General features: G+C 34.8%; 1 protein-coding gene and 1 pseudogene across 1 annotated transcript; both read right to left on the bottom strand.

The window, feature by feature from the left end:
* Positions 1-1,520: 1,520 nt before the first annotated feature.
* Positions 1,521-10,253, bottom strand: LOC120171881 (annotated as a pseudogene).
* Positions 10,254-10,815: 562 nt separating this feature from the next.
* LOC120171822 (methionine aminopeptidase 1D, chloroplastic/mitochondrial-like) lies at positions 10,816-15,715 on the bottom strand. The gene is made up of 10 exons (XM_039179462.1): positions 15,587-15,715; positions 14,852-14,921; positions 14,046-14,277; positions 13,649-13,807; positions 13,515-13,556; positions 12,690-12,770; positions 11,893-11,972; positions 11,422-11,519; positions 11,204-11,251; positions 10,816-11,120 (listed from the first exon to the last, which is right to left on the bottom strand). Exons 1-10 carry the CDS (start codon positions 15,690-15,692, stop codon positions 10,816-10,818), a joined length of 1,221 nt encoding a protein of 406 aa, XP_039035393.1. The 5' UTR covers positions 15,693-15,715.
* Positions 15,716-27,338: the final 11,623 nt, after the last annotated feature.

Raw genomic sequence — 27,338 nt, 5'->3', positions numbered from 1 at the left:
AGTTATATTTAGCAAAGGGATATTTTCTTCAAAAGAAATGTGCCATCCTTTTTGAATGGATGCAAAATATATTATTGCTTTCAAATGAGGTTCATTATATTTCTTTAAAAATTACATTTATAAGTTAGATTAAAGTTAGGATAGATTCGTATTCATAATTTTTTAGAGAAAAAAAAAGATATCGTGTATTTTTAAAGGTGTCAGATTTAGGATGTTACAAGGGTGATATAACCTTCGCACATGTAATCGACTAACGAACCCTATTTTATCTAATTTAAAATATGAATCCAATTTGAAGGTATTTGATCGTATCTAACCTAAAACGACCTATGATGAATCTCGTTTTTAAAACACATACACCCATCCATCACGACTATTTTTGAACCATCTAAAATAGTTTAAATAATTTGACGACTCCACTATGACTTTTTACCTTTTAGAGTTAAACCACAAATAATACTACATGATAATTTAGTTTTTCAAAAATTGTTAATATAAAGTGAGTTTCAATTTTAACTTCACATTTTTATGTTTTGAAAAGTTCTCTTTAGATGGTAGTTTTTATTCTAAAGAGGTGTGACCAATAGATGACTTCTAGAAACAGAAAATTTTCATAATATAAAAATTATGAAGGCTTCTCTATTGAAGTTATTTCTCGTGTTAGTGTCTCATTCTAATTGCATCTTTATAACATGAGTTTTCTACCTAAAATTTATCCCTTTTAAGTGGAAGTAAACTCTAAGCCTTCGTGAGTTTTCCTTCGTGTAGGCCTAGTAATTATTTTCGGAGTACATGTCTTGAGTTTTTGTGAATTGACTCTCCGTACAGGCACAACTCTGATTGAACTTGATTAATATAAGTCTGCACAAAAAAAATGTATCTTCTTTGATTGAACTTGATTAATATAAGTCTAATTTATGTCTATAATAGGGGAAGATCAAGGATTTTAATAATCTTAGTAGGTGATAACGAGAACAACTTGGATATCCATTATAAAATCTAACTGCATATCGTGTAAATACAGTTGTAAGTATGAGAACATGTTTTCCATTATTTTTTTAGAAATCGTGGCACGCCAAAATTTGCGATGTTAGAGTATTACTTATAATATGTGTAAATTAATTAATTTAAAGTTACATATCATATATATATATATATATAACACTAAAATTTTGTATTAAAATTTATCGATTGGATTTTAATTCGATTGGTATGATCATTTTTTAAAATTACATAAACACCTTTTATCTTTTTAATTTAGGAGTTGGGGTAATTTAAATACATATGTGTAAATTTTTTGCTTCATGTCTTATATTTACTAAATGATTAGGCTTTAAAAACCTTGAAACAGAATGTAGTCAATGAGAAATAAAGAAGATAGATGTTTAAAATGGTGCTTGGATCATAAGATTATCAATAAATTACAAACTAATATATTTACTATATAACATCACACAAGAATAATCTATTACATATAAACATTACACGAATGAATTCTTTTCGTAAGTAATCTAAATGCCGTAACAGCAGTAAATTCCAGAAGCTTTCAGCCAACAGAGCGTGATTTTATTTGAAGCTGCTTTGCAATCTCTGTTTTTCGGAGTCTCCTTTCCTCGGATAACAGTTTCGCGAATCTGCACACAAAATAACTGTATGATAAACTATAGTTTTTGGTGCCATAAGTTCTAAGAAAACACTCTCTTTTTTCTTGGCTAAACTATATATTTAGCTACTCATTTATTCACATTATATTTTTGTTTCTTTTTTATCATTTGTGTTAAAAAATTAATGGTGATGTTGACATATCACCATAAGATATTATCATATTACTAAATTACCAAGCTATGTGATCAAAAAGGAACAAAACCAGAACACCAGGTATAATTTTGAAGGAAAAAAATAATTGAGTTATCAAAACGGAATTGCAAGAATAGATGTGTGAGTAAATATGTAGTTACCCTTGTTTTAAAAAGATAAAAGGACCTTGAGAGAGCTTCTTCATTGGTTCCTTCATCGTGAACAGGTTCGAAAGTCCCAGTATCAAGATTCATTTTTGAAACGGGTTTGTGCAATAGCTTTTCACCAATCTCCACAAGGTTCCTCGTGTTCTTTTTAGTAGCTTTATCGGTTGATGAAGCATCCCCACTTAATTTATCATTCTACAAAACCAACACTTTCCAAGTTCAAAACATGTGGTTCCAAACTGTGTTTTGTGATTAAAGAAAGAGTACCTGAATCCGAAGATAGTTTTTGTAAGATTTAATTGAGATGAAAATCATTGACATGTGAAGGTCAACCATGTCTGCTCCAGCAAAACTGAAAGCGTCCACTAATGGAGAGCTTCCTTCACTGTAAAACCAACCCAGAATGTAACACATAGACCTGGCCTACACGTTATGCTAAAATCTAGGCAGTTACATATCTTACTCAAAAATTTCTTTTCATATTTAAAACAACATTAAAATCCATATATCAGTATAATATGAAATTAGTCACAAGAAAAATTCATATATATATATATATATAAGAAAATCATATAAAACATATAAAGAACAAAATACCGGTAATACATATTTATTGAGACGGTAGCAAAAACAAGTGTCACCAAAGTATAACAAAAAGGCATATAGAGATATACAATGGTAAAAATAGGAGTAGTTGGTTCTCTTAATGCCGAGTCTTCTAGCCTACGGTCTGCTAGCCTACGGTCTGCTATTATATGAAAAGGTTAAAATTTACATAATAGGCTAAAAAGCTCACTGCGCTCCTTACGGTGTATAAAAACATACAGATAAAATACTTCAATAAAAAAATCAGTTTATCAAACATGTTTTAAAAATATGACCACTACCCCCATCCGATAACCAGAATGTGTAGGTTCCCCAGAACCATACATTCAACTGTACACCCGGTAAGGCCTTATACATATAGCATAAGGACCTGCGGTAAGGACTTACCCTGAGCACAAGGCAGAGGAGCCTACGGTAAGGACTTACTTTAAGCACAAAGCAGAGGAGTTTGCGGCAAGGACTTACCCTGAGCACAAAGCAAAGGAGCTTGCGGTAAGGTCTTACAAGTCATAGACTAGACCTAATATACTTCCTTCAATAATACCCTAATGACAGTAATAAACATGTATGTATTCGAGTAAAAACGGTAGTTTAATCCATTAAAATATGAAAATATTCCAGACTCAGAAATCATATACAGAAAATACAAAAATCAGAGATCATATTAGAAATGTACAGTAAATTCAATATCAGATAAACAATATTTAGAAAATCAGGTATCGTGTCGTAAAAATATTCAGTATTATCATAAACTTAAAACAGTTGAGATGAATAGTTTAAAACAGTAATGTAACACCATCAGGAAAACACACATGTACCGGTCTGAGTAGTCTGATAAGAAAGCCTACTACTGAGTCTGTTGATCATGATCAACGACAGTGTTAGATCCTACGAATCATAAAATTCATATTGGAATCCTAATATGAATAATATTAATAATAACCCCTATTTAAACAATTTACAGATACCTACGAGTAACTCTTAAGGAACGTTGATCGTGCGGATCTAACGGACGAGAAGCATTGGATCTAACCATCCCTCGATCGGGTGAAACACGAGTACCTTCATAAAAATATATTCTCGAATAAATTCTATAATCAAATTCCAAATAAATAAACAAAAATGTTAAAAATACTAAGCATTTTTTGGATCAACAGGCTCGATTCAGGGCTTTCGGGTCAGAATTTGACAAAACGGATCGCAAAATCGGACTCAAGACATTAAAAACCCCTCAAGATGGAGGTTTTCGGGAAAAAAAAGTTAACATAGATCAACGGTTTACCGGTTTGGTTCGGGTCGGGTCAGGTAGACGGGTCGGGTCGGGTCAGGTAGACGGGTCGACCCAATTTCAAGCAACCCACCAGGCGATGGAACTTTCCCACGCGTAGTGGCGGCGCGTGCAGGGCCTCTAGGGGTCGGAAATATTTTGGAAAAATTTTGGAAAAATTCCTACGTACATTTTAAGTGGTTTTGAGACACTTACCAAGCTCGGTTCACAGCAGAGAGCTTGATTTCAAAACGTTGAAAACTTAATCTTCCTCACCCCCTCACATACCGGTGGAAATGGAGACAAAATGGACACAGGTGGACTCAGGATGACGCAAGGAACACAATGGTGAGGGAGTTGTTAAAAATGGAGCAACAGTCGGTGACAAAACGTCGATCAAAAGTTTCCTTCTATAAGAGGAAAGGTTGAAAAGAGAGAGAAAATAGGGTTGAAACTTTTCAGAAATATAAAGTTTTTTTATATTTTTTGGGGTTTTAAAAACCATACTTATGAAAAATGGTATAAGTACACTATAGGTCATCCGATTTTAATACTTTTCAAATTTAGATCCGAATTTAATCAAAATTTCTCTTTGGTCCTCAAATTTAATTAAAATTTCAATTTAATCATCGAAAAAATTTTAAGAAAATTTTAGGCCCTAATTTAGGGTGTGACAACTCTCCCACCTTAAAAGAAATTTCGTCCTCAAAATTTGCCTAATAGAAATATATATACAGAAATTGAGTCTCCAACGACCTAACTTTATAGACTGGCCTACGAAACTCTGAACTGTCACTGAACTCTTAGTATTCTCCACTGGAATAATAAGAACCCCAAGAATAGAATACGACACATACGAATGGGTAGAACCATTATCAAACACGACAGAGTAGGGAACTAAATGAATAGTAATAGTACCTACAATCACATCAAGCTTATCGTAGTCCTGTCGACGTCTAACAGCGTAAACCAACCCAGGTTGTCTGGCCTCATATCTGACTAGACACCTACTCTAAGAAGCTCAACTTCTACTAGCCGATCCCGATGCTCTCTCCTGACTATAGTTCTCTACTGGAGTCTGAACTGTAATCTGGGTACGAGTGGGAGTATGAGCTGGTTTCTGAACTGTAAGAGCTGGCTTTGGACAATCCCTCAAGAGATGGTCACCGAAACTACATATAAAACAGGTATGCAACTTCTTCCTACATTCACCAAAATGACGTCTTCTACAGTGCTCACATGCCGACAAAGGTTGTAACCCTGAAGAACCACCCTAACTAGAAGACGTCACAACTGGTGAACCTGGCATCTCAAGCCTGGCACTCGCACCGCCTCTCTGAGGAGACTCACCCATGTCTCTCTTCCTGTTGTGTGCAGAAGAGTCAACATAACCATAAGGCCTCTTGAATCGGTCTATATCTCTTATGTACTCCATTCCCACTCGCTCTATCTCTTCTGCTTTCTTGGATATCTCAACCAAGACATCAAAGTTCCTCTCCGATAGGTAGCAACTCAACTCATGATCTCATACATAAGTCCATTCTCGAATCTCAAGCACTGATTCAACTCAGTATCAAGAAGTCTAGTAGCATAGCGGCTCAACATGATAAACTAAATCTCATTATCAATAACAAACATATCACCCTGCTCTAAATTCTGAAACTCCTAGCGTCGCTCCTGCAAGTATCTCTCTCCAATGTAGCGACTCCGAAAATGTTCAATGAAAATATCCCAAGTCAACTAATTTCCCGGAATACTACCGGAAATAGATTGCCACCATCTAAAACTCTCTTTCTTCAACATATCTAGGGCCCCTTTAACTTTTTCTCAGGCCTCAGGTCCATCTCATCCATAATCCTCTTTGTATCCTCCAACCAATACTCAGCGTCAGTCGGAGGTCCACCATTAATGCCCTTAAACGGAACTACTCCAACAGCTACCAAAGACTTCAAAATCTCGACCGTAGACATATTACCATGGATTCTAGCAGCTCTCCTGAACATACGAACGATAGCTCTATTAATGGCATCCTCATCCATATCAATGTCCTTGTCCTTAGTGACATGAGGGTCTCTCGTAGATGTAACCGGATCATCTCGAGAAATAAACGGATCTATATACGGAACAAGAGGATCTCGAGGTGACATCGGATCATCTTTCCTAACAGAATGTCGAGACGCTTTCCCTCGACCACAGCCTGGCCTACGACCTTTAGCATCACTCATCGGATAAATCTACAAGGCTCTACGGAAAGAATTTGAACCTAAGTTAGACTAGTATCAAGAATATCGAATATATTTAAAACTCGTAAAATAAGGTGACACAGTTTTGAAAACATCAAAAGATTTTGAAAATCTAGAATTTAAGACTCATCTACAGTCTGATTGTTTAAAAATGAAAGCTCTGATACCATCACGTGTAACCCCTAGACCTGGCCTGATCGTTATGCCCAAATCTAGGCGGTTACATATTTTATTCATAAATTTCTTTCATATTTAAAATAACGTTAAAATCCATATAACAGTATAATATAAAATTAGTTATAAGAAATGTTCATACGATAAATATATATATATATATATATATATATATCATAAAACCGTATAAAACATATACTGAACAAAATATCGATAATACAGATATATCGAGATGGTAGCAAAAACAAGTGTCACCAAAGTATAGCAAAAAGGCATAAAGAGATATACAATGGTACAAAAATAGGAGTAGTCAGTCCTCCTGATGTCGAGTCTACTAGCCTACGGTCTGCTACTATCTGAAAAGGTTAAAATTTACAAAATGAGCTAAAAAGCTCGGTGTGCTACTTACGGTGTATAAAAACATACATATAAAATACTTCAGTGAAAAAATCAGTTTATCAAACATATTTTAAAAATATGACCACTACCCCCATCTAATCACCATAATATGTAGGTTCCTCAAAACCATACATCCACCTGTACACCCGGTAAGGCCTTATAAATATAGCATAAGGATCTGCGGTAAGGACTTACCCTGAGCACAAAGCAGAGAAGCCTGCATCAAGGACTTACCCTGAGCAAAAAGCAGAGGAGCTTGTGGTAAGGTCTTACAAGTCATAGACTAGGCCTGATATACTTTCTCCAATAATACCCCCAATAAAAGTAATAAACATGTATGTATTTGAGTGAAAATAGTAGTTTAATCCATTAAAACATGAAAATATTCCAGAATTAGAAATCAGATACATAAAATACATAAAATCAGAGATCATATCAGAATGTACAATAAATCTGATATCAGATAAACGGTATATAGAAAATCAGGTATCATGTCGTAAAAATATTCAGTATTATCATAAACCTAAAACAATTCAGATGAATAGTTTAAAACAGTAATGTAACACCATCAGGAAATACACCTGTATCGATCTGAGTAATCTGATAAGAAAACCTACTATTGAGTCTGCTGATCACGATCAGCGGCAGCGCTAGATCCTACGAATCGAAAAATCCATATCAAAATCCTAATATGAATAATAATAATAACCCCTATTTAAACAATTTACATATACCTACGAGTAACTCTCGAGGAACGTGAATCGTGCGGATCTGACAGACCGGAAGCACTGGATCTAATCGACCCTCGGTCGGGTGAAACATGAGTACCTTAATAAAAATATATTCTCGAATCAATTCCATAATCAAATCCCAAATAAATAAGCAAAAATGCTAAAAATACTAAGCATTTTCGGATTAACAGGCTCGATTTGGGGCTTTCGGGTTAGAATTTGGAAAAACGGATCGTGGAATCATACTCAAGATGTTGAAAAAGTTAATATAGATATTTTAAAAAAATTCATCAGTCAACGGTCGGTCAACAGTCAATGGTTAACAATCAACGATTGACCGGTTTGGTTCGAGTCGGGTCGGGTCACCCCAATTTCAAGCAACCCACCAGGCGGTGGAACTTCCCCACGCACAATGGCGGCGCATGGGCCATGTGCAAGGCCTCAATGGGTCGGAAAAATTATGGAAAAATTCCTACATACGTTTTAAGAGGTTTTGAGACACTTTCCAAGCTCGATTCATAGCAGTGAATAACGGAGAGCTCGATTTCGAAACGTCAGAAACTTAATCCTCCTTACCCCTCACACGATGGCGACAACGGAGACAAAGTGGACACCGGTGGACTCGGGTCGATGCAAGGAACAAAATGGTGTGGAAGGTGCCAAAAACGGAGCAACAGTCGGTGACAAAATATCGATCCAAGGTTTCCTTCTATAAGAGGAAAGATTGAAAAGAGAGAGAAAAAAAAAGAGTTGAAACATTTCAGGAATGGAAAGGTTTTGTTTTTTTCAACCCACACTTATGAAAAATGGTGTAATTATACTATAGGTCCTCTAGTTTTAGTTTTTTCTGAATTTAGATCCAAATTTAATCAAAATTTCAATTTGATCCTCGAATTTAATTAAAATTTTAATTTAGTCATCATAAAATTTAAGAAAATTTTAGGCTCTAATTTGGGGTGTGACACAGAACTCCCCATTTTTCAGCAGTTTTGGCATTGTATTTCTTCTCCGTCTTGCTGGTTCCTGTGCCTAGAGAAATTATCATGTAATTCTCATAGTTAAGTGCTCTTTTCACCGTAACCCAGTGTTCTTGGTCACCTGGGAACATTAACCCTGTTAGCTTCAATGCTAGAAGCGCCTACAAAATGCAAGGCGCCTCTAATTTAGATACCCGAAGAATGGATAATCTTATATAAATCGGAAATGTATAGTGTCAAAAAATGGCTTTGTTGGGCAAATAAAGCTAACGGAGAGAAAAATTAAGGACATATAGGTGTGCATTTGCTATTTGTGATAACTTCTACAAAATATAATAAATAATTAAAATTTATTATGGTCTTATACTAGTTCTATATAAATTTCATGACGAGTTATATTTTTAATATATTTTATGAAATCTATCACAAGGGTATGACAAGTTTCACATATACTATAACAAATAGTTCAGACCTCAAATTAAATTTTTAAAACCTACATTTTCAACTTTTTATTTTCCACCTACAATATTTTCAAAATTTAAGCGTAAAAAATTATCCCTTTTATTTGCTCGAAAATGATTATTTATTATCGAAAGAAATTGAAACACAAACAAGATTTCCTTATGTCTTATTAAATAATCATTTTGACCCTTATTTTTTTAGAACAATTACCTCTAATTTTCTTTTTAGGATAAAAAGATCTCTCTATGAATGAAAATTATTTGTTAACTAACAGTTAAGGCTCCAAAAGTAGTAGTTTTTTACAATAGAAACTTTAGGAGTCGAAAACTTTTTAAAAAAATAGACAAAATGAATCATTAAGATATTTTTATCCTAAAAATGAAACATTAGGAGTAAAATACTCTAGTGAAAAAATAGTGGTCAAATGACCATTTTGATAAATGTTGGGATAATAGCAATCAGAAATAAAACAAAATTTACAGGGTTATTTGCAGCAATCCCTCCATCAACAAGGTGAAATTCCCTGTCAGTTCCTTGAGAATCTTGGGTTTTAAACCTGTAAGCTGGAAAGTAAGTTGGAGCCGAAGCTGTAGCAATACAAATATCGGACAGCAAAGCATCTTTAGAAGTATCCTTGTTTGCCTGCAACATTCCAAAATTAGTACAGTTTTCTCAAATTTGTGAAGATGAAAATGTTTATGGAAATCCCACCTCAAACGTAGTGAAAACAGTGGGTTGAAGCAACTTGATGTCGAAGGTGGGTATAACAATTAACAACAGAGGTTAAAGTCTGGTGAAGCCTTCGATCTCCCAGAATGATATGATCCCAATCAGCCCTAACTTTCTTCTTGATCTGATTAAATCATTGAAGTTCTCAAAGAACTTCCCATTGTATTTTGGCCTCATTAGACCATTCATTTTCATCGTCATCCTCCTGCACAACAAATACCCCATTTTCCATCACAGTGAATGAGGGAAAAAGTTTAAAATCAAAGCAAAACAAGTTCAGAATTGTGATCCAGTACTTGTAGTTGCTCTGAGGAAATATCATGGGGTCATGTTTGACACAAAAGGGAGAAATATCCTCTCCTTTAAAAAGAGGACGTCCATTTTCGTCTGGAGCTGTTAACATGGCTGGCATTAGACCCCCTGAGCTAGTTCCTGCAATCACATCAAAATAATCCGCAATCCGAGCATCTTCTCCATCTAGTTCCTGGTAAAAAATAAATAAAAGATGTGAGAAGAAATTGGAGACCCCAAATGCTCATTTCAAATGATAAATCGATAATAGGTCGAAGTACTAGTAACTTGTGTTCGAGGAAACTCAAGATAGATGCAGGTATAATATCCCTGATTCCTCCGCCATCAATGCATAAAACAGTGATTTTTCGACCATAAGTTGTTGTTGGCATAACGTTGGAGGCTTCCATGGTATGAAAATGGTGAACGTAACAATCGAAGGCTGAGCTTGTAATTAAATAGCTTCTCTCACCAATCACATGTTTCGAAGTTGGGCAAGGTTCGGCCTTTCCCTTGCATTACAATTCAAAGGTTCAAAATAATTTCATCCGTCTATTTTTATTAATATAAGATATAACAATATCATATAGCGGTTGATTGCATCCTTAAAACACAAAGACACAAGTGAGATGTCGTTTTCCACAAGAATTTGCATTACATAGTGACCGTATCTTGGTTGTCTTTTATCTCTTTCAAGTTTAATTGATGAAATGAAAGGACCACAAATCCCATACCCACAATTCTCGTTTGTGTTTACATCCAAAATGGAAATATATTGTTTGTTGAAAGCACCTTTCTCTTTTGCCAATAATGCCTAAAGGAAAATCTTTTCTTTTATAATCTTAAATTTGCCTAAAACCTTATGGAGAATTGAATGGTTGAGAGAAAACCTAAACATAGATATTTTTCATTGATAAATAATATAAAAATAATGGATAGTTGGTTAACTGCAGTTGCTATCTATATGGAGTTTCAATCTGAACAAATAGCAAAAATAAATAATTTAGATGATAAAACCCTGAATGGCGTCTTTTTCTTAGGGTGACTTGTGTAAAAGTTTTGGTTCAGACAGAGGACACCGGAAGCGGACGATAACTCGGAAAGGGACGATACCCTGATCCGGTGTCGAGCTTCAAATTTGGTCAATATTTCAGCCTCGTCTTCGGTTATTAGAATTGTGTGCTCAAACTGAGCTGCCAAGCTCCCATCTTGTGTGACCACCGTCCAGTCATCGTCCCACATTACCGGATTAACGCTGCCCATCGTTAGCATCAGTTCTGCAAAATGTGAGAAGCACATGAATGAATGAATGTTGATCAACCATCATTTAGAACATAGGTTCAAGGATGAATGGCCTTACCAATAGTAAAGGTCTGATTCAAGACCATACGTCCACCATCATTGCTTCCTGAAATTCAAGCGTAATTTTATTTAGATGTCTGCTTCCAATAGAAAATGCTTGTGCATGTGTAATCATAGATAATTCAAAAAGGCAAATCCATTGATGAGAAGATCTACAAGTAGAAGACAAGTGAAATCAGTGTAGCTAAGTAAAAAGATTGAGGCTAGCATAATTACTGAAGTGTTGAATAACAGGATCAGTAAAAAAAACCCGGCCGACACCATGTCCAACAAATTGCCGGAAAACACCATAACCGAATTTATCTGCATGATCACTTAGGAAAACATAAATTACAAGTGAGCATCAAACAGGGGAGTTACAGTTCTATATTATACAGAAAATAAACAGGAAAAAAATGTTCAACTTTCACCGTAACAAGACACAACATACTCTACATCAAAACTGAAGTACCAAAATTTATGTTTACTGTACTGGCAAATTCAAGCATTCTCTGTATTTCTCAAATATTTTTTACTTTTAAAAACTGACCATAGAACCGTAAAAAGTAAAAAGGCAATACGAAATTCACTAGATGTTTATAAAAACATAGATACAAACATGAGAAAAAAAAAAGGCATAATAAACCAAATATTACCACAGGATATAAAAACACACGAACAAAGGTTATATATTATTGGGTGCCTTACTGAATTGTTTTGCCAATTTTCTTGAACTCCACTCCTGGTGCACATATTGCTATAGCTTTATCTAGGCATTCTTTGGTTACCTAATCATACATCACCATCAAGAGTACTAGTAAACGTATAATTGCGATAGAAAACCATAGGTGAAACAAACTATGAACTAAAACTTAAGTCTAAGAACAAATTTCAAAAAGTGCAAAAAGGAACACTTAAAAATTCAAACAGTAACAATCAAAGTTAATGCAAGACCGAGGCCAAGAAGAAGACAAAGGAGCAACAAGTTCGACAAAATGAAAAGCCCAGATTATATCATAAATTAATTACCCCCAGCTTTCTCAATCGGATGAGAAAATGGAATTTTTTTTATACATTTTACTGTCTTTTTTTAAGGACAATATTGGGGTTAAAATGGTTCTTTTCCAAGTCCTCCTTTGCAGTTATAATGCCCATTTACTAGCTCGTTCTAAGAGCCATTCCCTTTTAAGTCCAGCTATTGAACTGTACTTGAGAAATCTTAGTCTTTCGTGAGATCAGATCACGAGCAAGATGATTAAACCTCTAGATATGGCGATGACTGTTTTATTACTTCAATTATGTTCCACCATCAAAAGTAATCTATCTTTATCCATCTTTTCAGAGAAGAAAATCTCGTGGAAGAGAGATCTGTTTATGGATCTGCCTAACCAGGACAAGATGTTATAATTTGAAACTAAAAGACATTTTAATTGAAAAAAAACTCATTTATCTAAATATTATTACAACTTTATATTATCTTTAGAGATAGAAGTACAGATAGTTACCTTCACAAGTTTCCTTGCTTCCTCGTCAACATCTCCACAAAAGAAAGTTGCCGACGTATCACCAGAAAAGAGCAGAAGTTGCTTCCTCGTCAACATCTCTATCCCATAAATGACCACTATAAAACATAAAGAGCAGAAGTTGAAAATTGCAGTGGAGAATCATCAGAAAAGAAACCACTCGGGCAACATCTGTTAACCTCCTCAGCAAAGAAAAAAAACACATCGAAAAATCAACTCAGAAATATGTGGTAAGACAATATATGAACGAATTCAATGAGAAAACCACTTAGGGATAGGGGTGTTCAAACTTCGGTTAAAACCGATTTAACCGACCAAACCAGTTTTTTTCAATTAATCGGTCGGTTAATTTTAAGTTCAGTAAGTTAACAGTTAATGATTTTTTCAAACTTTGGTTATCTGTTAATTCGGTTCGAAATCAGTCGGTTAACCGAATTAACTGGAATTATTAAATATTTAATATATTATATATATTATTTAGCCTTAAGAGTGCTTAAATTTTGGTTTTAACCGAATTAACCGACCGAATTAACCAAAAATATAAAACATTTTAATATATAATATATATTATTTATAAATTTTGGTTAATTCGGATAACTGACCAATTAGCCGAACTTTGTTTGGTTCGGTAATTATTTTCGAAAAAAATTACAGTTCAGTTAAAGGTTAAAACGGAAAAAAAATCGGTTAATGAACTTTTGGAAGTTCGGTTCGGTCTGTTAACCGAACCGACCGATTGAACACCCCTACTTTAGGGACAAGCCTCTTCATTCCACTCAGAAATCAGAAGTAGAAAATGTTACTTACATTTAGATACACAGTGACATCAATATTGATTATATCACCATCCTGCAAAGAAAATGCAGACTAGTGATTTTCTATATTCGCAAACAATAACACAACAATACAAGAAGCAGTTTAAGAACCTAAACAGAAAAGACCTCAAGTGGACGAGAATCTGGTATGCCATGGCAAATGCATTCATTCACTGAGGTGCAGACACTTTTTGGAAATCCACCATAGCCAAGGGGGGATTGATATGCTCCGTTATTAATAATCATTTGAACTGCTTCGTCAATTTCATCAGTTGTTATGCCTGGCTGCCAATAGAACATAAAAAACTTTCAGTAAAACCAACAATATCCAATAAGATTCATGCACGAAGGCAGCCCTCAGACTGCCTATTTATGTAAACTAACAATGGAAACAAACAATAGATTACAAGCCAGCTTCAAACCAAGAATGTAGCCTAAAATGTATAGGATTCTACAATGAAAAGAAAACATAAAAAAAAAAAACTGAACGATATAGATTAAGAGGATATGGATTCTGTATTACCTTCACTAAGGTCCCAGCATAACTGAGAACCTGAGCTGCAAGCCTTCCAGATGCTCTCATATGTTCTATGCCCTTTAGATCATGCACTTCTGGGCCACTAGCAATCCCAGGTGCCATCCGAGATTTGACATAAGGTGACTTTTTTATATGATATGGAACAGGTCGACAAGGAGATAACTTCCCAGGTCTCAGACGTTTGCGCTTGCTGTTTGGAACTTCATCCAAATTGCTCCTGATTATGACCATTAAACTGTCAAAAATTTGGTTTCTGCACTTGTATGTTCCCGTTTATGCACGTTTCTTGACAGCTATTAAGTACACGCTCTTATGCATTTATTATTAGCAAACCATATAGATTACCAAGGAGCAAGCTACAAGGTAAGAAGAAACATTATTTTTCCAATATTACTTGGTAGTATATGAATTATGAGTCTCTTCCAGAATTTTAATAAACAAAATATGATAATATCATTCCCAATTATCACCTTCTAATAAATGAAATACGGTAATTTCTTTTCCAAATAAAACATTTTATTACATGAAATATGAGTATCTTTCTTCAACATCACCTTTTAATACATGAAGTGTGAGAATAAATTATCAAAAGGAAAATAGATTCTCAATTTCCTCTGTTTGAGATTTGTAAGCAACAGAAACGTACAACAAAACTATATATAATGCATTATGTTATCACCCCAAAAGATACTCATTGCAATGAAAAATCTAAGGGGAATAAACAAGGCGCTGTTTCTTGAAACCGTGAAACAAATAGCAAACATGTGCAATCTGAGAGTTCTCTACCATACCTTCGATTAAATAAGAGATTGGTTAAGCCAGAAAGCGATCTGGATAATTGCATAGACACATGCTTAGGACCTGATAACACAAATAAAAGGAGGTGAAAAAAAAAGTTAATGGTGAACCATCTTTACTCTTTAGCTCAATCTCCTAACCTTATGACAACATAGTTCATATCTCATAATATAAAGTTTTGACCTAAAATGCAAAATCTCGATCATATGTCCATACTTAAACCAATATTTAAGAAGAGTATAATTAGCTATATTCCACAAAAGCATGCTTTTTTGCAGATCGATATAGCTTTACAACATTCAAAGTCAGAGCTCCCACAAAATTTTAAAATATGAAAGGCAATGGCGCAACTATACTAAATAGTTAAAAACTTCTTAATTTTACAAATCCAATTTGGACCCAAAACTATCCTCCACTATTAGATTGAATAATAATTGCAAAACAAATTGAACAATACTACTAAGGAAATATTCAGACCAGTTGCATCCAACCAACATGCTCATGAAATTTCTGTAACACAAATCTATTTTTACTTGCACAAATATATACATAAAATCAGCATTAAAACTCAAAGCAGTCAACGTCTCATCTAAACACCACCAATTTCCATCTGGGTTTTAGTATATCAGCTTATTCTCAACGAAATTAAGAAAATAAAATAATAGTCATTATATCAGCAATGGAAATTTTGAAACAGCAGAACACAAATGTAAATAGAAAAAAAAAACCTGGGTTGTAATGAAACAGCTGAGAAAGAGGATGAGTTATTTGAACTAAACGATCACCAACAAAAGACGACAAGAATATTGGTTGCAAATAAGAATCCCCCACCATTTTTTCTCTTTTCTCCCTCCACTCTCCTCTGTTATCTGTTAAAACTAGCTTCTTTAGGATAAGCTAAGCTAACCCACTTTTCCTTCCCACTCATTTTCTCTTTTCCATTTTTTTGGGAAATTTATCCGAGTAGCCCAATTTTAAATTTAGTGAAAACCCATATCTGTTTCTTGAATGGAGCTAAACAAGGCTTTTTGAATAGCTTTGATTCGATTGGCCTGGAGTTGATGGACACTCAAATGAAGTTCTTGTTGTTGTAAAAAGAATAACATGGGCTGGATTCTTAAGTTTGGTTCTGGGGTTCAGTTCAAAGGATTATAGCGTTAATCTTGATTGAGACAAAATATGGGATTAAGATTTAGCTTATAATTTTTTAATACATTAACCGTTTTTATATTATACAAATTATGTAAATCATATATGAATAGCTATAAATGATAATTAAATTTTAACTTTATAAAAATGAATGAAAATAATAATAAATAATAATTTGAATCAAAATATTATATTTTATAAAAATTCAACATCAATTAAATTTTTGAATATGAGGATAGTGCACGCTAACACTTTTCTTTGGGTGGACATTAGCGGGTCTAATGGGTTATGAGATTTGAGTGGTTATTTTGGTGCTTTTGATCGATGATTCTTCTTGCGATTGTTCTTTCTTTCTTTTTTTTATATTATTCATGAGTGATACCCTTAAGCTCGGTCGAAAGCAACTATTTGGAGGAACGATTGGACAGGCGTTAGATTTTAATCCCCCATCTTTTCGGGAATGGGTACCTCTGGTTCAACCTCCGTCAACTGCTTTTGAAGATGGGGCTTTTGAATGGCAGTTTTCCCTTGTGGGTCAGTCATCGGATCTGCTCTGAACTTTTCTTTGATGCAGCGAACGATAGAGCAATTGTGGGGGAAGGGTTCAACTGTTAGAGTAAGTCATGTTGGTTTCAATCTCTTTGTTTTCTTGTTTGTTAATGCTAGGGCTAGAGATTGGGTATTGGAGAGTAGTTCATGGCACATCCAAAACAAATCATTGATTCTTTGAAAATGAGAATTGGGGATGAGGAAGCTTGATTTTAATTTGTCAAAAATTCCTGTTTGGATGCATCTTTATCATATTCCTCTTTAACTTTATTCAAGACATTGAGTTAAGGGTCCCGTTATATATGAATTCAGTGACTGCTTCTAATGAGAGACTTGAATTTGCTAAGGTGTGTGTAGAGGTAGAGATTGGTGTTAAGATTATGTTGATGTGGTTCTGAGGGATGGGTTAGTTGTCTCCATTAGAGTTGTTGTACCTTTGATGCCGCCTTGTTATGATAATTGTAAGGTCTTTGGTCATACAATTAAGAAGTATGTTGCGAGGCCTAAGATTTCTCTAGGGAGTCCTGCTCAAGTTTGGAAGGTAAATAATTCTTCTAAATCTCCATCTGCATAGGTTGGTGAAGCTTCAGGGGTTCACACGGCAATGAGAGTTTAGAATGTTGTTATTGAGAGTAATGCTAAGGGTGTTGTGGATATAGGGGTCTCTTGTTTGGTAGACATTGGTGATGCAGTGGAAACTCAATGCACTGTGTTTTCTACTGAGGAGGTTGGGGCATCTAATTTGGTTGAGATTGGTGATGCTGTAACTTTGTCGGTGGTTCATGATTTTAGTTGAAGATTTGGTTTCTAGTGATATAGAGGTAATGGATATTGATGGTAAGGATTTTCATCCTTTGAAAGTATCTTAAAAGAAGAAGGCTCAGAGGAAAGCTAAGGACAAGAGGGTGATGGTTGGATCTTATAAGAGGTTTGAAGCTCTTGTTAATGTTGTTGATATTGAGGGACCTCGTAAGCTGAAGGTTACTACTTTGGGTGTTGCTGCGTTATTGAATGATATAAAAGTGAAGAAAAATGATTTTATATAAAGGGTTAAAGTGTTTGGGGTTACTACTGGTGAGGTTGGGGTGATGCTCCTAGTCCTTCTTAATGATTGTTTGTTTTTGGAATATTAAAAGTTTCAATGATCCCTTAAAGTAAGCTAAGGTGATGAGGCGGTTGGATCAGTTGCATGCCAATTTTATGTCTCATGGAGACGAGGGTGCATGAATGTAATGCTTCTGGATTTGTTTCTAAGGTGGTTGATGACTGGAATTTATGTTCCAATTATTCTTCTATTGTGAATGGAAGGATTTGGATTTTTTTTAGAGGAAGTTTTTACAGTTTTATGTTCTATAGGAGGGAGATCAATCGGCGTCTCTTTTAGGTGATGTTAGAGGTCGTAATGTGATCTTAACAATTTTTTTTACGGTAGTAATAATGGTATTGATAGGAAGAGATTATGGAGTTAGCTATTGGCCCTTGAAAGAAGGGTATATGTTTCTTCTTAGTTAATCGAGAGAGACTTTAACATCATTGCTATAGCTGATGAGTGTTCTGATTTTGATATCAATGGGTCTTCTTCCTCCTCAAAGATGGTTTATTTTTGGAATTGCTTATGTGATTTAAGCCTTTTTTATCTTCCTTTTGTGGGTCATGTTTTCACTTGGTCTAACAAGTAGGTAGGGAATTTTTTTGCTCGTAAGTTGGATAGGATCATGATGAAATCTTAGTGGTTATAATATTTTCTTTGTTCATTTGTTGAGTTATTAGTCTAAGAGGTCTCAAATAATTATTCGGGCTTGATTTGGACTTAGAAAGAAAACTTTGTGAATTGACCGAAGCCTTTTAAAATTTTTAACTTTAGACCTCTAATGTTGGTTTTAGGGATATTGATCAGGCTTTTTGGCATGAGCAGGTTAGGGGTAATACGATGGAACGTTTATATTTGAAGTTGGAGCGTTTGAAGCCTAAGTTGAAGCAGTTAAATGTAAATCATTTTGTTGATATTTTGTGAAGGGTTATAGCTAAAAGGAAGCAATTGGAGAAAGTTCAACTCTTCAACTTGTCTCATCTTGATCAGAGGGATATTATGGAGGAGATTGAGGTGCAATGGGAATTAAGAGTGTTGGAGGAGGCATAAATATTGTTTTATAAGAAAAAAGCAAATACTCAATGGATTCAGGAAGGTGACATGTGCGCTAAGTTTTTCCACTGAAGAATAATATTATTTGAATGCTTTTTTATGAAGATGAGAATAGGTTGGAGACTTTTGAGGCTATGTCAGCTAAAATAGTTAGATGTTTTCTAAACTCTTTGGTTCTCTGGATCTAAATGTTATAGGCTGCCTAATGGAGGTTCTTAATAAAATGTTGAATTTTTCTTTGCATGTGGGTGTTGAGGTTGAGTTGGTTCGTGAGATTTTGGAAGCTGAGATTAATGAGGCAGTATTTACGAAAAGAAATGAAAAAAGCCCATGTCCTGATGGGTTTACTTCTTGTTTTTTAAAGCTGTCTGAGATATTATTAAGGTGGATTTTGTGTTTGTTATATGCATGTTCTTTTAGACAGCTTGCATATTACCTACTTTTAATGCTAGGGCCATTTCCCTTGTGTCTAAAGTTCTGAATGCATGTATGGCTAAGGATTTTAGGCCTATTTCATGCTATCAGTGGTTTACAAAATAATTACCAAGATTTTGGTGCAAAGGTTAAAGGCTTTGTTTCCTAGGATGATTTTTCCTAATCAATCGGCTTTTGTTAAGGGCAGAAGCATTGTGGACAATATTATACTTGTACAGGAAGTGGTTAAGGGTTACTCAAGTTCGTCTCTTTCCCTTAGGTATGCTCTTAAGGTTGATCTTCAAAAGGCTTTTGATTCAGTGAATTGGGTTTTTTTGCTTAATATTCTTAAGGCATTGGGGTTCCCTCTTGTGTTTATAGGGTGGATTAGAGGTTGTATCACTTCTTCTAGGTTCTTTGTTTCTTTTAATGGGAGCTTGGTGGGGGTTTTGTTGGGAAGCGTGGAGTAAGGCAATGACTCTTTGTCGTCTTATCTATTTGTGATAGTAATGAATGTTCTGTCTAGGTTATTGGATTTGACAATTGTAAATGGGGTTTTTAGATTACACTCTAAATGTAAGTGTGTCCAATCGACTTACCAGAGTTTTACAAATGATTTACTTATATTTTGTCATGGTTCAATGGATTCGATTGTAGGGGTTTTATGTGTTTTAGATAAGTTTTACCTGATGTCTGGTTTAAAATTGAATGTGACTAAGACTAAATTGTTTGCTTATGGTATGGATGAGAAGCTTCTTGCGGATGTCCTTACTGCCACTGTTTTTAGGCAGGGGAAGCTTCATATTAGGTATTTAGGTGTGTCTTTGGTGACTAGGAAGCTTTCGGAGAGAGATTATATGCCTTTGATTGTCAAGATGAGGGTTAAGATTAACTTATGGTCTAAGAAAAACATGAGTTATTGTGGTCTGCTACAGTTGATTTGGGTTGTCCTTTCTATCATCTCAAATTTTTTGTGTCGGCAATTAGTTCTTCTTAAGGTTATGATTCGCAAGATTGATTAGAGTTGTATGTTTTTTTTTCTGGAATGGGGAGGATGTTGCTTCTAAGGGAGCACGTGTTAGTTGCTAGCATATTTGTCTTTTGAAATCAGAGAGGGACTTGGATGAAAAAATATTTTCGCCTGGAATAAGGTTTGTTGCTTTTTGCTTGTTAGGAATATCTTAGCCAATAATGGTTCGCTTTGGGTGGCTTGGGATCAAGAGTATGTGTTTAAAGGGCATAATTATTGGAGTATTACTTACTAAGCTCATTTTAGTTGGATTCTTAAAAAGTTTCTTAAGTTGAGAGCTAAAGATGGGGTTATATTTAGAGGACTTACAGATTAGACATTGGTTTATGGGAGATAGATTTGTGACAGAGTTAGAGAAAATAGATGTAAGGTGATGTGGGAACGTGTTGTTTGGTTCCCTCAGAACATCCCCAAGCATTCTATTGCTGCTTGAATGACTTCTTTAGATAGGCTCCCTACAAAAAATAGGCTTAAGCGTATGGGTGTTGTGACAGATGGGTTGTGCAGGTTGTGTGATTAAATTTTGGAAACAAGATGTCATCTATTTTCTGAATGTGTTTTTGTTTGTAGAGTCTGGAATGGTGTTATGCAGACTTATGAACTGAGTTATAGGCAAATGTGATGGGACGAGTTCGTAAAATGGGTGGTAAATAACCTTAGAGGTAAGTCGTTGGTTATTCGTATTCTAAAATTAGGTTGGGTTGGGTTCATTTATTGTATTCCAATCGACTCATATGAGTTTTGCAGATGATTTACTTATATTTTTCATGGTTTGATGGATTCGATTGTATGGGTTTTATGTGTTTTAGATAAGTTTTACCTTATGTCTGGTTTGAAATTGAATACGACTAAGACTGAATTGTTTGTTTGTGGCATGAAGGAAAGGCTTCTTACGGATGTTCTTGTCGCCACTGGGTTTTGGAAAGGGAAGCTTACTGTTAGGTATTTAGGTGCCTTTGGTGACTAGGAAGCTTTCGGAGAGAGATTATATGCCTTTGATTGTCAAGGTGATGTTTAAGATTAACTTTTGATCTAAGAAAAACATGAGTTATGGTGGTCGACCGCAGTTGATTTGGGTTGTGCTTTTTAGTATCGACAATTAGTTCTTCTTAAGGTTATGATTTGCAAGATTAAACAGATGTGTATATATTTTTGTAGAAGGGGGAGGATAATGCTTCTAAGAGAGCCCATGTTAGTTGGTAGCAGATTTGTCTTTTAAAATCGGAGGGGGACTTGGATTAAAAAGCATTTTGGTATAGAATAAGGTTTGTTGCTTTTTGCTTGTTAGGAATATCCTATCCAATAATTGTTCGCTTTGGGTGGCTTGGGTTCGGGAGTATGTATTCAAAGGGGAGAATTATTGGAGTGTTACTTACTAAGCTCATTTTAGTTGTATTCTTAAAAAGTTGCTTAAGTTGAGAGTTAAAGATAGGGTTATATTTAGAGGAGTTATTGATTGGACTTTGGTTAATGAGAGATAGATTTGGGATAAAATTAGAGAAAGGCGATGTAAGGTAATATGGGAACGTGTTGTTTAGTTCCCTCAACACATCCCCAGGCATTCTATTGTTGCTTGGATGGCATTGTTGGATAGGATCCTACAAAAAATAGGCTTAAGCGTATGGGTGTTGTGGCAGATGGGTTGTGCAGGTTGTGTGATTCAGTTTTGGAAACAAGACGTCAACTATTTGTTGAATGTGTTTTTGCTTGTAGAGTCTGGAATGGTGTTCTGCAAACTTATGAACTAGTTATAGGCAGATGGGATGGGACGAGTTCGTAAAATGGGTGGTGGATAACCTTAGAGATAAGTCATTGGTTATTCGTATTCTAAAATTGGGTTGGGTTCATTTATTGTATTTGGGAAGAACAGAACTTTAGGCAATTTAGAGGAAAAACTCGATCAGTTAATGAGATGATAATTGTTATCAAAGATGTTGTTCAGTTGAGGTTGTATAGGTGCTGATTGAATAATCTTTCTGGGGTGAGTGCACTGATTTATGTTACGTGGGGTTATAGGTTGTTTTTAGTTTGTGATTTCTTGTTAAGTTACTAAAGGATTTTATATTGTTTTGGTGGAGATCCTTGCTTTTTGTTGGATCTATGTTAGCTTTGTAATTTGTATAGCTTTGGCTGCTCTCCTTGGATAATATATTTTTTTAATAAAAGAACCCAAAATTTTCTCAAATCTTAAAAAAACTCAAAACTTTGAAAACGCTAATTTTAATTCTATGCCCATGTCAATCGTCGTCTTTTGCTGTCGTCGTTGTCATCGCTTGGATCTAACCCCAACCTCGCCTCCACCTTATAACCAACCACTTGGCAACATCCATTGACAAATCTCAAATCGTGAGTTAAACTCGATGACGACAAGAAAAAATGTGACATTTACGTGACTCTATGAGACCCAGCGGTGCAATGGACGGCAAGAAAGAAGACGACCAAGAAAGGAAATGACAATGGCGATGTTGACGTTTGTAGTTATCGGTGCCAAGGGAGAAATAAGGGTTAGGGTTAGGGATTTGGGTATGGTTTTAGGGAATTAAGGGTTTTTATAATTATAGATAAATTAAGTTTTTTATAAATAAATTTTTAATTTTTTTAAAAATAAATTTTAAAATTACTAGAATATGACACGTATCATTTAATGAAATTTACGTTCTGGACATCTAAAATGATAACGTTTGTAACATTATACATTTGTGTTGAGTTAATCGATTGACGAATATGGCCAAGAGGGGGTTAATTGGCAATTAAAATTTTTGGTGGAAGCTTTTGCAGAAAATTGAAAATAATTGCACAGCGATTTAGAGTGGTTCGAATTTATCAACCAAAGTCTACGTCCACTACTTTAGTTATCCACACTAAGGATTTTCCAACAAATTCACTAATTTGTTCTTTCTTTTGAGGACAAAGAGTAACCTTAAATCTCCCTCAATAATTATACCCCAAATTCTTGAGCACACTCTTTTTCAAAGAGAAATACACAAATTTGCAAACTTACAAGGAAAACCTCACAACGTAAGATGTTTGCACAATTTTTAGAACAAGAAAGGAACACTCACAAATAATTACAAATGAGCACAAATGGTGTTCTTTGAAAGCAAAATGAATATTGAAAGGAAAATTGGCTTGATTTGCACAAACTTGGTGTTTGATGCTTTCTCTCTTGTTTCTCTATAATTTCTTGTTGATCAAGGGCTTCAGAACTTGTTTAAATACACCTTGAATCACTTCTGAACGTTGGGGATGATTAGTGAAGATCATATAGCCGTTTTAGTGTGAAAATAATTAATAAAACAGCTTGGAGCATGGGGGAATCGGTACCCCCCTATGGGGAATCGGTTCCCTAAGTGTAAAATTCAAATATTTCGACCGTTATACAAGGGGGGAATCGGTACCCCCTAGGGGGAATCGGTTCCCTCCGAGCATACTGGAATTCTCAGAGCCAAACCATTCATGGGGGAATCGGTACCCCCTTAGGGGGGAATCGGTTCCCTCTGAGCAATCTGGAATTTTTGGCTTTGAAATGGTTCGAAATACTTTGTAAAATTATTTTGAAATTGTTTTAAGATTAAAACTTAATTTTACACTTTGAGTAAGGATTAAAAATGATCTTTGAAAGATTTGGAGTAATGTTTTGATATTCGAATAATTCTATCGAATATACTTAGAAAATCATTTGGAAAATCTTAAAATTCATTTAACTTAATTTGTTATATCGAAATATCAAAATGTTTTCAACAATCTCCCCCTTTTTGATATAACAAAACATTTTAGTAATTTTAAGATTTTGAAATCAAGTTTTGAAATTACTCCCCCTTACTTTAACACTTCTCTCATTTATCATTTAAAAATAGTTTAACACTTCTCCCCCTTTTTGTTAAATCAAAAAGACATTTTAATGAATTTAAACAAGGTTTTGAAATCAGTTAGCCAATTGATTATATATAATATAAGCTGCTAAGATCACAAGCAAGAGAAACGTTAGCCATTAGTTTTATAATCAATATTCATAATTAATGTGAAATGGCAAAATTTGTCATATATCTAATCATGAAGTAAATGATGCAATAATTTAATCACACCAAATAGATAATTTCTAACCATTCATAAATCCAAACAAATTCAAGTCAATCAATCCACAAATTCAAACATTCCAAAATATTCAAAATGTTAAAACAATAAGTTTGGAGTTCAAAGAAAAACATTGAATCACATATCCGGATCAGGAGGAGGAAAATCGTTATTGAGGTCATTAATACGTGCGTTGGTTGCTTCATTATTTGCACGCATTTCCCGAAGAATTTCTAATTGTTGAGCTCCCATTGTGGATAAATGGGACTCTATAGAAGTAAAGCGCGAATCCATAGTAGCGTATCGAAAATCGAATGTCTCCATAAAGGATTGAAAATATGGAGGCATTGGATGCGTTTGTTGTGTTTGCTCTTCGGGCTGCTCCTCGGGCTGCTCATGCTCATCTTCGGCTTCATCGATGTCTCGCATTAATTGCTCAAGCTCGAGATCTTCGTCAGCTTCGGGTGGAGCTTGTGAAGAACTAGCTCCCGGAGTATTTGCAGAAGATCGAACCCATTCACCGGTTTCCTTATCCTTAATCTATCCCGCTCTCGTTAAGGAAAGAAGGTTAATTTGTTTCTTAAGGGGAAAAACGGCATCTAGACCAACTCTAAGCTCAGCTTTGGAAAACAGATTACTCAAAATGCAACCGTAAACAATAGATGAACAGAGTTTTTTGTTAGGAACAAGATTTACGGTTTCAACAATTTCAACAAAAATAATCTGAGGTATGTTGATTTTAATATTGTTTTTGAAACAATGTAACCACCAAAGATCTAAGGCTCTAAGAGTAGAATAACGACCTCCAGATGGTCGAAACCACCAAGAAATTATTAGATGAAGAAAACGTTCATGAAGGTCTAGGACACTTGCACTATCCCTTCTTTTATAACGAGATCCTAGAACCTGTTTTTCATTTGAAATACCATCATTATCTAATCCAAATGTATTGGCTATGTAAGCCGAGTCAATATATAAGAATTGTCCTAGAAGGTAGGAATGAATTCCTATGGTTTCGGTTTCAGTTTGGTTTTTAACACAAACGGCATTAGAATAGAAAATACGAACAAGTTGATGGTAAACGATGGGTTCAATGTCAAAGAGTTTATCAAATTTCCACTCTTGTAAAAGAGGAAGATATTTAAAATTGATAGCTAACATAGCTTGACGAGAAGGAATACGTTCTTCCCGGATTTTGTAAGAGTCGAAATATTGATAATACCAAAAACGATGTTTCTAGGACCAGGATGATTGAAACACGAATTTTGGATAGTCAAATTAGGATCAATGGGATTAGGATTAGAAATTGGAATAGAATGAGGATTTGGAGGTGGATTTGGTTGACGGTGTGAACGACTAGATGAAGACCTAGCACGTTTAGGATTGGACATGGTTTAGGAAATCGGAATAGAATTGATAACCTGCAATTTAGAAAACACATGTATGCAATTCAATCAATCCCAAAACTCAATTGAGTCCTTAATATTTCAAGGTTCTCTAAATCAATCCTAATGGGCAAAGTTTTTGAAAAACTTTTGAAAAATATGGTTTTGAGAAACAATATATGTATAGTTTTCATAATAACAACATAATTTAATCAAAACACAATAATTTAAAAAAATTATTTCGAAAAATTTAGAAAATTTTGAAAAAATCTTGTGTTTTTGATGAAACTAGTTGTAATATCTAGTTTCTAATCACTAAATAATCAATGCTCGATCAAAAATTCAACCTAGAACTAATTAAAACTAGTTTTATGTTCATAAATTGATAAAAAGAAGTTTTGGAAAAATACCTTGAATGATTTTGGATTTGAGTGAGATTAGATGAAGTTTGCACGTTTTTGATGATTCCAACAGGTTTAGAGGATGATATTTGAAATGAATTCCGATTAAAAACGTTGATTTGAGGCAAGAATGGAGATTTGAGAGAGTAGAGGTAAGAAACGGCGTGAAGGAAGAAAAGGGTTTTGAACAAAAATAAGGGTTCTGCCCGTGTTTAACCAGAACCCCAGGGGGTATCGATTCCCCTGTGGGGGGAATCGGTTCCCCTTCAAAGGGGGAATCGGTTCCCTCAAGGGGGGGATCGATTCCCTCTGCACCAAAATGCTAAAATCTGATTTTAAACACCCAAAATGCTAAATTAATTTCCTCTAGTGGTATTGGCAACTCATATATTGAAAATTAATCATGTTCAAACAATTCAATTAATCTTTAAACGATATTTGAACATAAAATTAATTTTTCATCACGAATCATAAACTCCCCCTAACTAATAGCAATGAATGCAATCAAAAAATTACTATTATAAGCATTTTTCATTTATTATTAAAAGTGCTAAAATTATTTTAAACACTCAGTGAAGATAGATTGGTCAAACCTAATTCTCTCCTAAGTGTCCAAAATCGTTCCTTGTCTAAAGGTTTTGTAAAGATATCCGCTAATTGGTGCAAAGTATCAACAAATTCTAGAACTACATCTTTCTTAGTGATCTCTAATGAAGTGATGTCTTATTTCAATGTGCTTAGTTCTAGAGTGTTGGATGGGATTTTTAGTGAGACAAATAGCACTAGTATTGTCACACTTGATAGGAATGGTACCTACTTCAATTCCATAATCAAAATGTTGTTGTTTCATCCATAAAACTTGTGCACAGCAACTACCAGCTGAAATGTATTCGGCTTCAGTGGTAGATAATGCAACACAATTTTGTTTCTTTGAAAACCAAGAAATTAGCATATTTCCAAGGAATTGGCAAGTACCGGAGGTGCTTTTCCTATCTAATTTGCATCCTCCATAATCCGCATCAGAATAAGCATGCAAGCTAAAGCTAGAGTCTCTAGGATACCAAAGTCCTAGACTAGGAGTGTCTTTAAGGTATCTAAAGATTCTCTTAACAGCTAGTAAATGTGATTCCTTAGGACATGATTGAAATCTAGCACATAAGCAAACACTAAACATAATATCCGATCTACTTGCAGTTAGATAAAGTAGAGATCCAATCATTGACCTATATAATTTGACATCTACACATTTACCTCCTTCATCTAAGTCAAGCTTTGTTGAAGAGCTCATTGGAGTGTCATGAGGTTTCCCATTTTCCAGTCCAAACTTCTTGAGCA

The sequence above is a fragment of the Hibiscus syriacus genome, unplaced genomic scaffold (assembly GCF_006381635.1).
Source record: "Hibiscus syriacus cultivar Baekdansim isolate YM2019G1 unplaced genomic scaffold, ASM638163v2 tig00111837_pilon, whole genome shotgun sequence".
NCBI lineage: Eukaryota > Viridiplantae > Streptophyta > Magnoliopsida > Malvales > Malvaceae > Hibiscus > Hibiscus syriacus.
This window is presented reverse-complemented; position numbering and strand designations above follow the sequence as displayed.